Here is a 14,629-nt window from a genome sequence, read left to right on the forward strand (position 1 = left end):
AACGTACATCTGGGACGCTCTGTAATGCAGCCTAAATATTGTAATGTAGATTCGTTAGTGAATACTCAATCCAGTGGGCTGTTTCTACAGCTGACCCTGCATTAGCATGTCCTTTTGTGGGGCTGCTTGCTTATGCACCTGGAAATGCCCAACCTTTTGACCTCTTGGGGCAAAGGCATTGGCCCCTGCGTGGGTGGCAGGCATCTGCCCTCCTAACCACCCTCATGTTGGTGGAAAATATTACAAGATTTTAGGTATTTTATTTAGTGGCGATCTAGCTCCAGAGAGCAGTGGAGCACTTTACAGAGAGCACCTCTATCCTGAGATGCTGAAACATATAACAGCACTGGGTGTGAGCGTGGGGTCTGGTTGACAAAGGATTTTTTGGATGTGATGGATGAGACATATATTTGGAACCCTTGTAGACAGTGGATTGTCAAAACAAGCCAATTGTTCAAAGACAGAGTTGTCCTTAATGCCAGTAGTGTTTATAATGTGACAATGTATGCAGGCTATGTATGTGCTGCTTATATACACATTCAGTTTTAATTGTATTTAAAATTTTCCATAGCAAAGACTGTACCAGACTTCATTAGTGTGCTTTACATATAACGAGTAAACTGTGTTCTATCACGCACTAGCTAGTTTTTCATATGAACCAACAAGAACATTGCCTGTTGAATATCGTCTACCTCTAAATTGTCATGGTAACTATAAATAGGTAAGTGTAGATTGACAAGGTAAGTAGCTGTTGAATCGAAAATATTTCTGAGCTCATTAATTACGAATAAGACGATGTGCCCGATTTAGAATTTGGCAGATGGGTACTCCGTCACAAACGCGACGGATAGCCCTGTGTACCTTATTACAAGTGCATTTTATCCTAGTACCCGTCACCTGAACTTTAAATCGGGTCCTAAGGGCCCAATTAAAAAAAAAAATGTCAGCTGGAAAGGGGCTGAAACAGAGCTGTATTGGCCATGCATTCCAAGAGGCAGAGGTGCAAAATTCTGATTTGTGCACCCCAGAATGCATTTCAGGGTGTCCAAATCAGAAATTTGTGCTATTTGCCAACAACATTCTTGCCATGTTTTACCTCTTTAAAATGGTCCAGGTTATTCAATTTGCACATAGGCAAATAGTACATGTGCAAATAGCGCATGGGCAGAAACCACCCAAATTGGAATTCTTTATCAGGTGCAAACATAATGTTTCCACCCATAATGCAATTGGCCCCTTAAATGTAATGGAGCCACAGTGTAAATTTAGCGCACTTATCTTGAATGTAGGATTCTCAAAATGCTTCGTGTGTGGGTGCCAAGTGACAGCTTCCTGGTGCAAATCCCCTGTGGAACACTCCATATTTTCCCACAGTCCAAGCTGCCTGCGTGCACCCGGGGAAGGAAGAGACATTCTTCTCTTTACTTGTTTAAACCGGATTTGCCCTCGGCTGTATCAGCGGCATTTGTGGCGAGACAGTAGTAAATGCCGAGCAATTGAAAAATGTCAGTGTAATCAAAAAGCGCTTGGTTCACTTGCTGTGCAGTCAGCTGCGTAACGAGCAATGAAGCGATTTAGCAGACTGTTGCTAACACATGGTAAAATATTCATCGCTGAAGGGGGGAGGATGGGGAACTGATTTAACATTGACCCCCTCTCCCGGTGCAAAAAGAACTGCATTATTTACGTTTCCTTCATAATTGAGGTAAGTTCAATTATTTCAGCAAACATTTTTTCCCCAGTTACAGGTACAGCTGAATTCTGAATAAGTTAATTGAACTATTGTTTTTTTTATCCACATACTCACATTCGTTGTAGACCAACATTGGACAGTTCACACGCCATTTTGAATGTATGACTGCATGCCATGACCTCTGAACTCGGAAAGAAAACAGATCGGGATATGTGAGGCCTTCTTAAGCGTGGATAATGTTTATTAGTAACAGTGAAATGGGCGATAGTTGTGGCAGTGAGCGAGGTTCACAGCATTCTGGTACTGAAGCTAAAGCTTCGATACAGAGCTGATTTGTGATTTAAGGGCCAAGTTTCATTTCCACGAAATATTTGAGATGGATAAATCTATGGATGGCAGAATGAGTGTGTTCTGAGTGACCGATGGCAACATGAGTGTTTTCTGAGTGACTGTAAGTGAATGTGAGTTGTTCGGATTTGATAAGATAGGATGATTCAGGGTGAAGTTGTGTCTTATAGAATGAAAGTTTAGCAGATGGAATTTTGGTGCCCTATAATTATATCTTACCAGCAGCGGCGGGTGTAGGTAAGCGTGGTGGGGCGGGGGGGGGGGTGTTGCTCCGGGGGGATGTCGACAGACGGAGTAGGAGTTATTTATTTACTTAATTTGCCCTATTCCATCATCTGTCTACATCCCCCTTGCCCCCCTCATCGCACTTATCTGCACCGGTCGCTGCTGTATCTCACAACTTGAGGTGCAGCTGAGCAAGGTTGATCTGACTGCAGGTGGGCTCACTGTGCAGTGCCAGAGAGGAAGCTCTAGAGTAGAGTTGGTGCTGTCCTAACACTTTAGAGGCCAACCCCTCAGAAGTTCCACCCTGGCAGTGTCACTTCTGCATAGGAGACCAGAGAAGTTACAGAGCTGCTGCCAAAGGAGAAAATGCTGAGCAGGTTCAGTTGTAGTCAACGGTAAGGGTGCCACCACATTTCTGACCACCGCAGCAGGTAGCAAATCTGTAGACTTGCAAATCTCACCTGAAAGGTTACCTGAGCTAGAAGCTAGGCCCCTGAAGTGTGAAAGATATTCACTTCAAGTCAAGGTTCCTCAGACCGAGGCCCATAACTACCCATTCTGGATCTGTCCTTGAAAGGTATTAGTGAGCGCTTTTTCCAGATTTCTAAGTTGCCAGCGGATTGAATTTTTCTAAAAACCATCACACTGCGAATGCAAATCATGAAATTGGCCCATTGGGCCACAAAATTGTCAACTGATGACCCATGAATTTCTCTATGCATGTGGCACTTCAATATGGCGGTAATATGGAAAACTTTCCCTATATTAACTACTCGGTAGTACATTACCTGGTGCAGCATTTCCTCCATGTGGCATGTGTTCTCACATTACATTACCTGGGGGAAGGTACAACATTTCCTACATGTGGCATGTGTTCTCACACAAGTCATGAGTATGTCCACCTCTCATGCTAGGTTATGTTATGTTAAATTAGTTTATATTTGTAGTGCGCCAAATCACCAGAAGGTCTCTAGGCGCTACTGCCAAGGAGTGTCATAAAATTGCCACAGTGAGTCATTCAAATGAATGCAGAATCATGAAATTACTCCCACACACAGTTTCATATAATCTGTAAGATTCATTTTCAGGAACTATGGATTTCCCCTTTTCGGAGCTATGTAATTTCCATTATTGGACGTTTTTGCTCTTACAGCCACATACATGCTCCATAGGATCCACAAAAAGTGTCCCCTTCTTAAACCATGGGAGTGTTTCCTGGGGATTAGGTGGGCTCAAGCACAGTGTCCAACGGAAATGTGCACATATGAATCCATTGAACATCTTTGCCGTGCTCTAGGCTGAGTAGGAACGTTCTGTCCAAATCATTTAAGTTGAGAATTGATAGAAAAAACATAGATTCTACTGCTACAAACCCACTTTGTCCAGTAGATGCCGAGTAGAAGCCTGGTGTAGAGGGTTAGCCTTGGATTCTAACTGGGTGGCAGTTGTTCATCATGAGTGGTGATAGTTCACTAACAAGCACTGGCAAATCCAACAGATCGGGTCTTGGCAACCTGGTGTGATGTATTTCTGTATTTTATTCGCAAATGTATTCTACAAAAAGAAAAAGAAGAAAAAACCGAAACATTAAAACATGCTGCTACCTAAATGTGGTGGCCATATGCTTGCAAAAAAAGTAAATCTCAAAATAAAAAAATAATTTTATATAATTTTAATAGAAAAGTAAGAAAGCTTCCTAGGAGGCCGGTTTACTTAGAACTAGGATATAAACTCTATTTTGTTTTAAGTAGCACATCACAAGAAAATATGATTTGTATTGGCACAGCGAGAAAACACGTTTGGCTTTGAGTTACTTTAAGCTGAAGACAGAGCTTAAACACACAGGGATGACTAAAGTATTGGTAAAGTACAGTCGTAGCCTCACCGCCTTGGCACTGAAGTACACTCCTTTTTAGGCAGAAGTGCACATATGATTAGGCAAAATACTGTCACAGTGCAAGATAGCCAATGGCTGAAGTGGGCTGACCCATTGCCACCACCTGAATGCTGTGGTGGGAGGAAGTAAAATGTGAATCATAGTTTAACAGACCAATGTATGAAGAAGACTGACCCTCATTTTGAGTGGCCTGGTGTTTAGTGTGATAATTATAGTGGCAATCAAAAATACACTATAATATAATAATAATCCACATTTGTAAAGTGCGAACAATCACCCGTAAGGGTCTCTAGGCGCTGTGGGCCGTCGGGAAGATTAAGCAAGCTATTGCCCAGAGTCACATGGTGCTGGGCTAATCTGCCACCAGCGCCAGGGATCGAACCATGATCCCCAGATTCCGGAGTCACTCACCCTGGCCGCGGCGCCACAACTCTTCCCTGATGTGTATTGAATAAAACGGGTGTGAAAATTGTCACCCATCACAAGTTTTGCCCTCAAAATGGAGCATAGCATATGGATTTTGCTGTTTACTACACCAAAATCATCATATCTCATTATCTACTAGCTATTTTCCCTCTTAAAATTCTGGCAGGGTTATATGGCTGGCACATGTATGTATATACAAATGAATTTTTTATTCATTGATTTCTTTGATTACATGAGAACGGCAAGACATCTGCCTCTATGCTAGACCCACATATACATAACATTAATTCACATAAGCCTTAAAGCTTTCCCTGTGAGAAGATTATTTGCCAACATATGACATACGAAGTTGCCCCAATGACTGAATGCTAGGCCACATCAAAAAGATATGTTTGGCAGGCACACAAATAGCCAATTATGTTAATCTTGTAGGAAGCACGAATGAGACGGAGAGAGTTTTTGGTATTTAAGAAATATATAAATCCCTCTGAAGTTTCTAACACAAATCGAGTTACCATTGTCCCCTCCATCATCCTCATCATGAGGCTAAAAGGCAGATTATCATAAAGTAAAGAACATTGAAATCTTACACCCGCCTACGGAGGAAAATTAAGAATATTAATTAGAAATGTAATTCGTGTGATGTGAGAGGAAAACAATGCTTGGAGTATGCCATTTAATGCCTTTGGGGTGTTGTTAAGCATGCCGTTTTAATGCGTGAAAGAAAACTTTGCCAGCGAGTCTGAAAAGACGATTGCTGTTTCGTGGTTTTTTAGAGTTGTTTTGTGGGGCTGTCAGTTGATGATCGACCAAATGATTGGGAGAGAAATCTGATGATGTTCAGGGTTCATTGTAAGCTCTTTAATGCAGTGAATTGATTGTTGAAAACCCTCAAACGAAGGGGCATACAAGGGCAATTAAATGTTGACTTCATATCAATCTATTGCTAATGACACCACATATAATCGGAAATCACACCATGGATGACGATACATATGACGCCACTGGTGACTTTATTAATGTCACTACTAAATAAGACCATATTGTAAAACTCTTAGAAGAATTGAAACTGTGCCATCTATTATGCCCCTTCCTGCTCTTCTTTATCTCAAAAAGCAAAGGACAAGAGGAACAAATTTTGAAGCCACTATATCCATGCAACAGAAAAGATCATTATGGGGCACCTTTGCTAATCTCTGCAACATTGTAATTGTGGTTTGTCTGAAAAAAGGTTTTGGCGGTTTTATTTCATGGTATAATTAATTACAAGTTGACAACAGCAACTGTTGGCATCAAGCTATGTCAAGATTCAGTGGTTTAAACATAAGTACTACTGACTTATACACAAACCGTAAACCACTTGTAGTGAATTTTGGGCAGAGTGTGTGACTTGTATTTTCATAAACGAGCAACAATTAAACCGAGACATTTGCCCACATCAAATGTGATTATTTTTAGGTCAAAGCCTACCAGACAGCACAGCTGTCTTGATTGCTAAAGACATCATGTGGTATTTGGAAAGCTTCACTGGTAATGCATTCCTCCCATTGCTTACAATTGGCTTTGTGGTTAGTAACTCACATTTGCTTGCTTTCTATTTGCTGGCTTTCTTTGTTTTAGTTTTAGGCTGTTCAGCTTGAGTTTGTACCTCGCGATGAGCATTACTTATTTACTGTAACCTTCCAAGTGCTCCCTTTCTGTATACAAGTCTTTGAATTTTGTTCTTATCTTGTGTCATTTGCTGTGCATTGAAAGACAGAGGTCACATGTCAGGCTCTGTCTTCCGAGGGAGCTTTGTGTTTACTTTTCTTTCTATGACTTCAAAGTGAGAGTATTTGTGACAATCTTGCTATGAAAGGCTTTTTTTCTAGCACACAACAAAGTGTAAATGTCCGTAATAAACTGTGCAGACATTTCATAATATATACGAATTAGGAAAGCACACATAAAGCACATGTTCTTGTAATTCTGAAGTGCGATAGAAACGAATATTTTAATACGATCAAAACAAATTAATACTCTGTATGATGACATACCCACACATTATGGTATCTGTGGTGTTCAATTGAAAATGCGTAGTCTGTAATGGCATTGTGCTTTTTGTTACACATGTACTGGAACGAATAACGTTTTTGCAAACATTGTCTGTAATGAATCGGTTTCAATGTGCACACTAATTCCCAATATCTTAGTTCTTTTCATCGAATTTATAGATGTTTTAATTCTTATTAGGTCTTTCGAGTTGCATATGTCATCATCAAAGCTGCAAATTCTCCCCGCCCTGGGAACTGGATTTTGGAGCGCTCCATTGACGGTGTTAACTTCACCCCATGGCAATATTATGCCATCAGTGACACCGAATGCTTAACTCGATATAATGTAACACCAAGGCTTGGCTCACCCACATACAAGAAGGACAACGAAGTGATCTGCACGTCCTACTACTCCCGGCTTGTCCCTTTGGAACACGGAGAGGTATGAGAATCATGTGTTAAATTAGCATCACAGATCCTGGAGAATCTCTTATTTTTGCATTTGTTGCTGCTTTGACAATAGTCGCAGTTAGCAGGTCGCACTACTTTAGCAGTGGTTCATACATACACTTTTTCAAATGAATAATTCCCAGAAATTTTGAATTTCGTGTGCCAAATGAATATTTTTGTATAGTGAATGTCATATCCGGAATTATGTATTTTGTTTTACAGGCTCCTAAGACTAATGTGCTTTCAAAAGTATTTTTGAACTTTCAGGCCAGCTGAAAGCCATAAGAACATGAGGAGACAGGGATAGTAGAGTGTCTATTTTTTATGGGATTCGTAGGCAGGTAACCACCTCCAACATTAATCGAGAAGAAATTCAATAATCATGTCTATTTTTTATTGGACTCAGGGACCATGTTCTGTTGGGAACCATCAACATAAATCAGCACAAAATTAGAAATTCACTTAATACATCTGCTAATTTGCAGAACTGTGAGTCATTTGTATGTTACTTGAAAATATTTGGGACATCTATCTCTGTTTTCCTCTCTTTTTGTGGTGAAATGGCCGAACTATGTTTTCTGTCAAGCCTCTGCATGACAACATGCGGGGCGAGTCTTGAATACCAGTCGCCATACCATTTGTTTTCCACACTTGATAGAAAAATTTCGAGGAATCCATCACAAAAAAAGTGAAGCCAGTGTGTTTGCCCTTAGATTTTACACATCAATGCAAAGAGAGTTTCTTTCATGCCAAGTCTTTATTAAAGTGTAAAAGAAGCCTCTTTTGAAGGGAACACCTGGTCTGCAAGATCAAAGCTCCCAAAGAGAGCAGGGTTCTCGTCCGCAGGAAGTCTGCAATCCTCTCTCGCATTGTTAAGGGGTAGCGTCATTCAAGATGTTCAGGCTCACTGTCTATTGTTCTTTTAATTAATGCAGTCCATTCATGGCGCGTTCTGTAATTTATTTCAGATGCATAATGAAACAATGTAATAAACTCAGTGAGGAGGCTGTTGTGTTTGTCGTGGCAGTCAACTGAACATTATTCGATGGCTTGCACTTCATGAATAGCTTACTTTTCAGGCACAAACAGACTGTTGTGAGAGACTTCATATGCCATATTGCTCTGTTAAATCGAGTGTTTAATTTGAGCCGGTGGTTTCCGGTGCTCAGCACTTAATCATGAACACACCACTTTTCATGAGCACCAGTTAAGGAAAACACACAAGATGATGGACGGAATGTTGCACATTGGCAAAACATTCACCCCCAGTCACAGATCTGGGTTTAATCCATCGTTATTTTGCTCACCACGCCACCCCAGCTCAGACATGGCCATATGCAAATCAGTCTTGACCTAGTGCCTCATGGGAACAGTCCAGCCCGAACTGCCAAGCCATATCTTCCCTGGACCGGAATCAAGCATCCTAGGACCGGTTTCGGGGTTTCACCCCTCTTCAGCCAGGATAGCTTGACTCCAGTGGCATAGTGAGCACGGGACCCACGTCTGGGCATACCCTTCCCACATAGGGGGAACAGCAAAACACACAAGATGATGGACGGAATGTTGCACATTGGCAAAACATTAACCCCCAGTCACAGATCTGGGTTTAATCCATCGTTATTTTGCTCACCACGCCACCCCAGTTCAGACATGGCCATATGCAAATCAGTCTTGACCCTTTGCCTCATGGGAACAGTCCAGTCCGAATTGCCAAGCCATGTCTTCCCTGGACCGGAATCAAGTATCCTAGGATTGGTTTCGGGGTTTCACCCCTCTTCAGCCAGGATAGCTTGACTCCAGTGGCGGAGTGAGCACGGGACCCACGTCTGGGCATACCCTTCCCACAAAGGGCGAATAGCAAAACACACAAGATGATGGACGGAATGTTGCACATTGGCAAAACATTCACCCCCAATCACAGATCTGGGTTTAATCCATCGTTATTTTGCTCACCACGCCACCCCAGTTCAGACATGGCCATATGCAAATCAGTCTTGACCCTGTGCCTCATGGGAACAGTCCAGCCCGAATTGCCAAACCATGTCTTCCCTGGACCGGAATCAAGCATCCTAGGACCGGTTTCGGGGTTTCACCATGTCTGAACTGGGGTGGCGTGGTGAGCAAAATAACGATGGATTATACCCAGATCTGTGGATGGGGGTGAATATTTTGCCAATGTGCAACATTCCGTCCATCATTTTGTGTGTTTTGCTGTTCACCAGTTAAGGACACATTCATTTACAGGGAGATTACGTGATTTGCCCAGAATCAGAGAATGTTGAGCAGACTCCGAGACTCAAACCTGTTTCCCCAGCTCCAAAGTCATCAGCTCTGGTCATTAGGCCACATCCTCTCTCAACTTTCGCGGTTAGCAGTTGTTTCTGTTTTAGGCGGCACTAACAGGAGAAATGGGCCACTGCAAGTGACCTTCTGACGAGAGCCCCAGCACTTGTTTTTTTACAGATTGACCATTGGTTAAATCATTCATTTTGTGCCACTAATGAAAAACGGCGCCAACAGCTAGGTCATGCACGTTTTGTGGCAGTCTGCCCCCTTCACCATTCTTAATTTTCAGTGGTTTGACATTTATTCAAGAAGTCTGGTAGGAGTATCAAATACAGAAAAATCAATCACATTTTTAGTAAACAAACAGGGGCGTGGCTTGGTCAGTAAGATTGGGGGCGTGTGGCCTTCAGATTTCCCAACAATCATGCTGGCACGTTATTTTAAAATACAATACACGACAACCAGGGCACTAAGAGGATTGGTATGGGTGCTAAGTGAGAGAAAGCACATCATTTTGTGAAATAACTAACATTTTAGAAGTCTTTCCAAACAAACGTGTTTGTCTATATGTGTAAAATTACCTGGAGGAATCCGACAGACACCTCACCATTCCCGACTGAAAGCACCTGCACCCGACTATTTATCCCAAAATACATAACACCCAAAATACCCCCCTGAAGCTATGCCCCTGTAAACAATTGATATTATTTTGCCTAAAATTTTTTATATAAAATGAACCTAGAAAAAGAAGTACAACACGTATTGCTTGATTTAATTGAAAGTATGAAGCAGAAGATAATGCTTCATAGTACATGGTTGTTGTAAGAAAAGTCAAAGATGAGAGCATTGAGCACTCACCCCTCTTGCTAGTGATACAAATCAAACCAATACCCACACCTCCTGCAGAATGTGAAAAGGGCCCCCTTGAGTCGCCCATATTTCATGGACATTAATTGACCTTGGCCTAAAGGGTTGAGGTGGCCCTTACAGGGGCTTGTGTTACACCACTGCCTCTTGCACGAGCCCTACAGTTGTGGATGAACTGAAAAGGCATCAAATTAACTGCACCACCGACATCCAGGCAGCAGAAAGCAGTCACACCATTAAGTGCAATCCTCAGCTTACAATCGACGAACTGCAGACAACTTACCCAGCAATCAGCTTTCATTACGCAGGGAATCAAAAAGGGATGACCTGTGGTCTCCATGGCATTTTATAGTTTTGTACTTCCATATATAACTGTTACGGTCCACAATAATACAAAAACCGTGATATGCAGTGGTCAGCAACACATTGTAACTAATACCTATTAAACTCACACAATACATATTTGCTACAAAGGATGTCCATCACTGCACAGCCAAAAAACCAAACAACACCAAATAAACAGGCATGGTATATCTAATATAAGCCATTCACTGCAGATCCTAAATAACATTACAATCTGATTTCTTCTTTACATCTCACATAGACACTCAGATATGGGATGATAAAAATGCCAATACCTACAGATCTCTCTGCTTCTCTCGCCCTCTAACCATGCCAGCTCAGGACCAGAACTATACACAAAATCTCAGATTGGGCAACCCAGTGCCGTAACCAGCTAGGCAGACATTATCATATGAAATACTGTAAAGGGACCTACAGAGTTTCTCAAAGCTAAACACATACTGAATACTTTAATACTGCACATTTGTCTCTTGTGTATCATCATCCAACATGCTGCGCCCCATAACCTGATAACTGCACCTCAGTGGTCATCATGCATGACATGGAAACACTTCCCACGTAGGATTAAAGCAAAAGCAGCATTCTTCCAACAACACACCTTACATGGTGTCGCATGAAACTCATGTAGGCAAGAGCTTCAGCACTCCACGCAGGGATAGTAAGCACTATATAAATGCTACAATACAATACAGGAGATATATGTGTATGTGCTTTTGTAGATATATGTGTATGTTTAGAAATCCATGGGGCTGCTCAAAAAATTTAAGTTGCACTTGTGCGTAATTTACACGTTACTTTGCTCTTACACTTTTGAGTTACTATCCTACTTTGGGCTATTCACAAAATCTGAGTGTAAAGTTACTCAAATGTGTAGACTTACAGTCCTCCATCCCCTGTAACATTATTAAGAACAGCAACACTCATGGCCAACCACTGGTGCTGCAACACCCTCCCATAGGAAATAATGGACGCAGGAATGTAAAGGGTACCCTCATAGGAAATAATGTTAATTAAAAAAAAGTTAAAATTCAATAACATTAGATTTACTTTTTAAAATTAGATTTTTTTCATTTCATTATAATTTGAATACAATTTTCTGCATTTAAAAAATATTGCAGCAATAATGTTGATTAAATATAATTAAATGACTGTTAATTAATTGTATACACCAGTTTTAATGATTATTATGCATAATAATTTAGGTGGGAATTTATTTGTACATTTGGACTTGAGAAAAATATTTTTTGTTTAATTTAATATATTTACAATAGTTAAAGATGTATTTCAAAATGTAGTTAATAATGCTGTAGAGTTTATTATTTAGCTCTGCATACTTTTTCCAAGATCAGTAATCTGTTTTTAGCCATATTTCACATCAACGATACAACACTGGGTCTCCGTCTATATACTAGTAACATTTACTGAAACATTATTTGCTTACTACTTTCTCGCAGGCACAGAACTCTGCCTAGTGGATTTATATGTTCAATTATTATGTGCTGTTTTTGAAAAGCAGATATGTTTTGATAGTGCTATGGTGTCCTCAATAAAGCTATAACAAAGGCTTGTATTCCATTGGCTAAACATGGCCTCTTGTCTCCCACCGTAGATTCACACATCCCTAATCAATGGCAGACCAAGTGCTGATGATTTGTCTCCAGCGTTATTGGACTTCACATCCGCTCGATATATCCGCCTACGTTTGCAGCGTATTAGAACACTCAACGCTGACCTCATGACACTGAATCGGCGAGATCTCAAGGATGTTGATCCTATTGTCACTAGAAGGGTAAGTTTCTGCATTTGATGCTGCGTACACTGACAGCAACTAGAGTCAACAAATTCTAAAATGTTTCCGGTATCGTCATGAATGAAAATGTGAGCATATTTTTACAATGTGCCTACAATATTCCATGGTCTGCAGGATGCTGCATAAACCAGTGTAAGATTGAATCTGTATCATTAGCAGATTTTGCTCCTCTATGTAATCATGATCCAAGTTAGGTTTCATTGGTTGGTTTGGAAAGTGGAAGGAAACACCAAGTCGTGACAGAGATGTGGTTAGGCAATGGGAAATCAACCCTGAGCAGTCACTCATGACTTCTGACATAACATATTTTTAAAATGGAATAATTGCAATCAATAAATCTTTGTGATGTCTTCTGGAAAATCTACTAAAATATAATAGTCTTACCATATGTAAAAGATTACAGTAATGATTGTCACACTTTATTTTTCCGTGAGCTCTTTAATTGGTGGAAAATACATATTAAAATCCTCAAGTTCGCTCAACCAGCGGGTTATCTATTGCTCAATAGAATGTAGACTTTGCAGCTCATTCGTTCACCACCAGTTTGTTAGTAGAATAACTAGAGTTAATTATAAAGTAAATATTCCATGAAGTGGCCAAAATATGCCTTTATGTTGTCTTTTTCCCCCCGCAGTATTACTATTCTATAAAAGACATTTCAGTTGGAGGAATGTGCATTTGCTACGGCCATGCTAGCAGTTGCCCTTGGGATGAAACTACAAAGGTAGGACATTTTAAAACTTTGTTTTTTCTAAGTGACATCTCATAAATAAATTATATAAACACTCTTATTCATATTATCAATAATTGAGAATAAAAACATGGTTATAGAGAGCACAAACTCGTATTATTTTAAGGTGATAGAATGTTGATTTTCATAAAATTCACATATCGCCCAAGTATTGTGGATTTCTTTTCCCAGTTTAAGTACCTTCAATTAATATTTCAGTAGGTTTCTTTTTATGTTTGAAATTCTTTGTTGGATGGACCCATCCTTGTGAGGGAAAGATTTTCACTGATTCCAGGAGTTAACCTTTCACTGGAATCCAGATATTTCTAGCACCCCTCAAGAATGGGAAATAGCAACATAGATCCCGCCTTACCCTCTCTAAATCTGCCTAATGTTTCCTGCTTTAAGGAGATTTTTCACTGTTTTTCGAAGAAGGTGGTAAATGGGAGCAAGAAGGGCAGTGGGGGTTGTGGGTGAGAGTCTAGTGGTCTCATGTTGGCTTGAGGGTACAAGAGGCTAAGTCTAGTCTGGAGAACTGTTGTCTGCTTTTGGCCAGGGCTTCTGCTGTTGACATGTGCGGACCTGCATCCACCTTTCTACTTGCGAAGTTGGTGGAGCGTCACGTGGCCACGGGAGTCATGGGACTCATTAGGGGTACACTTGATAGTTCTCCCTGCGATGCTGTAGGAGGCAGATGGAGGTCAGGTTTCGCTCTTGCCCACAGACCCTGCCATTAGCAAACACCAGCCACAAACCCAGCTAAGTTTTATCAGGTGCATAGTCTCACCAATAAAACTGGGCTCTGTGTTTCTATACCCAATGTTACTGGTATTGCAGCGTGAATCATTTTGGATGCATTAATACACCATAGGTGATTGGGTTCGGAATTGTCTCTCTCTCTTTGTCCTTTTTTTTGAGTGGTTGTCATTGTCGACCATTTGGTGCTATGTTCCTCCTTTACTGACATCAGACGTTCGACCTGGAAGCCCCACTGTGTGATTGCCTTCTTCAGATTCTTTGTTTTCCACTGTTGAGTCTGAATGCAGAAGAGATAGCTCCTGGATGGGCAGAAGAAAAAGGAGTGTTTTGGAGAAAAGACACCAATTTTCTTCAACGCCGAACATAGAGTACTGGAGGACACCAAGGACAATCACCATTTTCCATCAAAAACTTCTGCGTTTTCAACCCTGATATCACACAAGGTCATTGATCACATGGATCGGAGAATGCATTTGAGGCATGGCACACACACCAATGAGATTCTGCCCTAAATGCCATCATAAGCTTGCTCAAAATTACAACCCAATGTCTACAATATGTGCCTATACAAGGCTACTTATCAGAGGTCTCTGATGCCTGAGATGCATTTGTGCCAAAGATATTCAAGATCGAGAAAAACAGAGGAGTCACAATACGCCATGGCAAAGGTGCAGAACTTAACTCCCAGGAAAGAGTCAGGGGCCTACAGTGAGGATGATGCCCGCAAGGAAACCAAAACAGA

General features: G+C 41.0%; 1 protein-coding gene across 3 annotated transcripts in view; it reads left to right on the plus strand.

The window, feature by feature from the left end:
• Positions 1-14,629, plus strand: part of LAMA1 (laminin subunit alpha 1) — a 692,815-nt gene that overhangs the window by 283,304 nt on the left and 394,882 nt on the right. For all 3 annotated transcript variants that reach the window (XM_085605997.1, XM_085606000.1, XM_085605998.1), the window contains 3 exons: positions 6,822-7,064; positions 12,198-12,377; positions 13,033-13,122. In XM_085605997.1, coding sequence (XP_085462123.1) covers positions 6,822-7,064; positions 12,198-12,377; positions 13,033-13,122 — 513 coding nt within the window. The remainder of the gene's footprint in view (positions 1-6,821; positions 7,065-12,197; positions 12,378-13,032; positions 13,123-14,629) is intronic.

Source organism: Triturus cristatus, chromosome 5_1, assembly GCF_964204655.1.
Source record: "Triturus cristatus chromosome 5_1, aTriCri1.1, whole genome shotgun sequence".
NCBI lineage: Eukaryota > Metazoa > Chordata > Amphibia > Caudata > Salamandridae > Triturus > Triturus cristatus.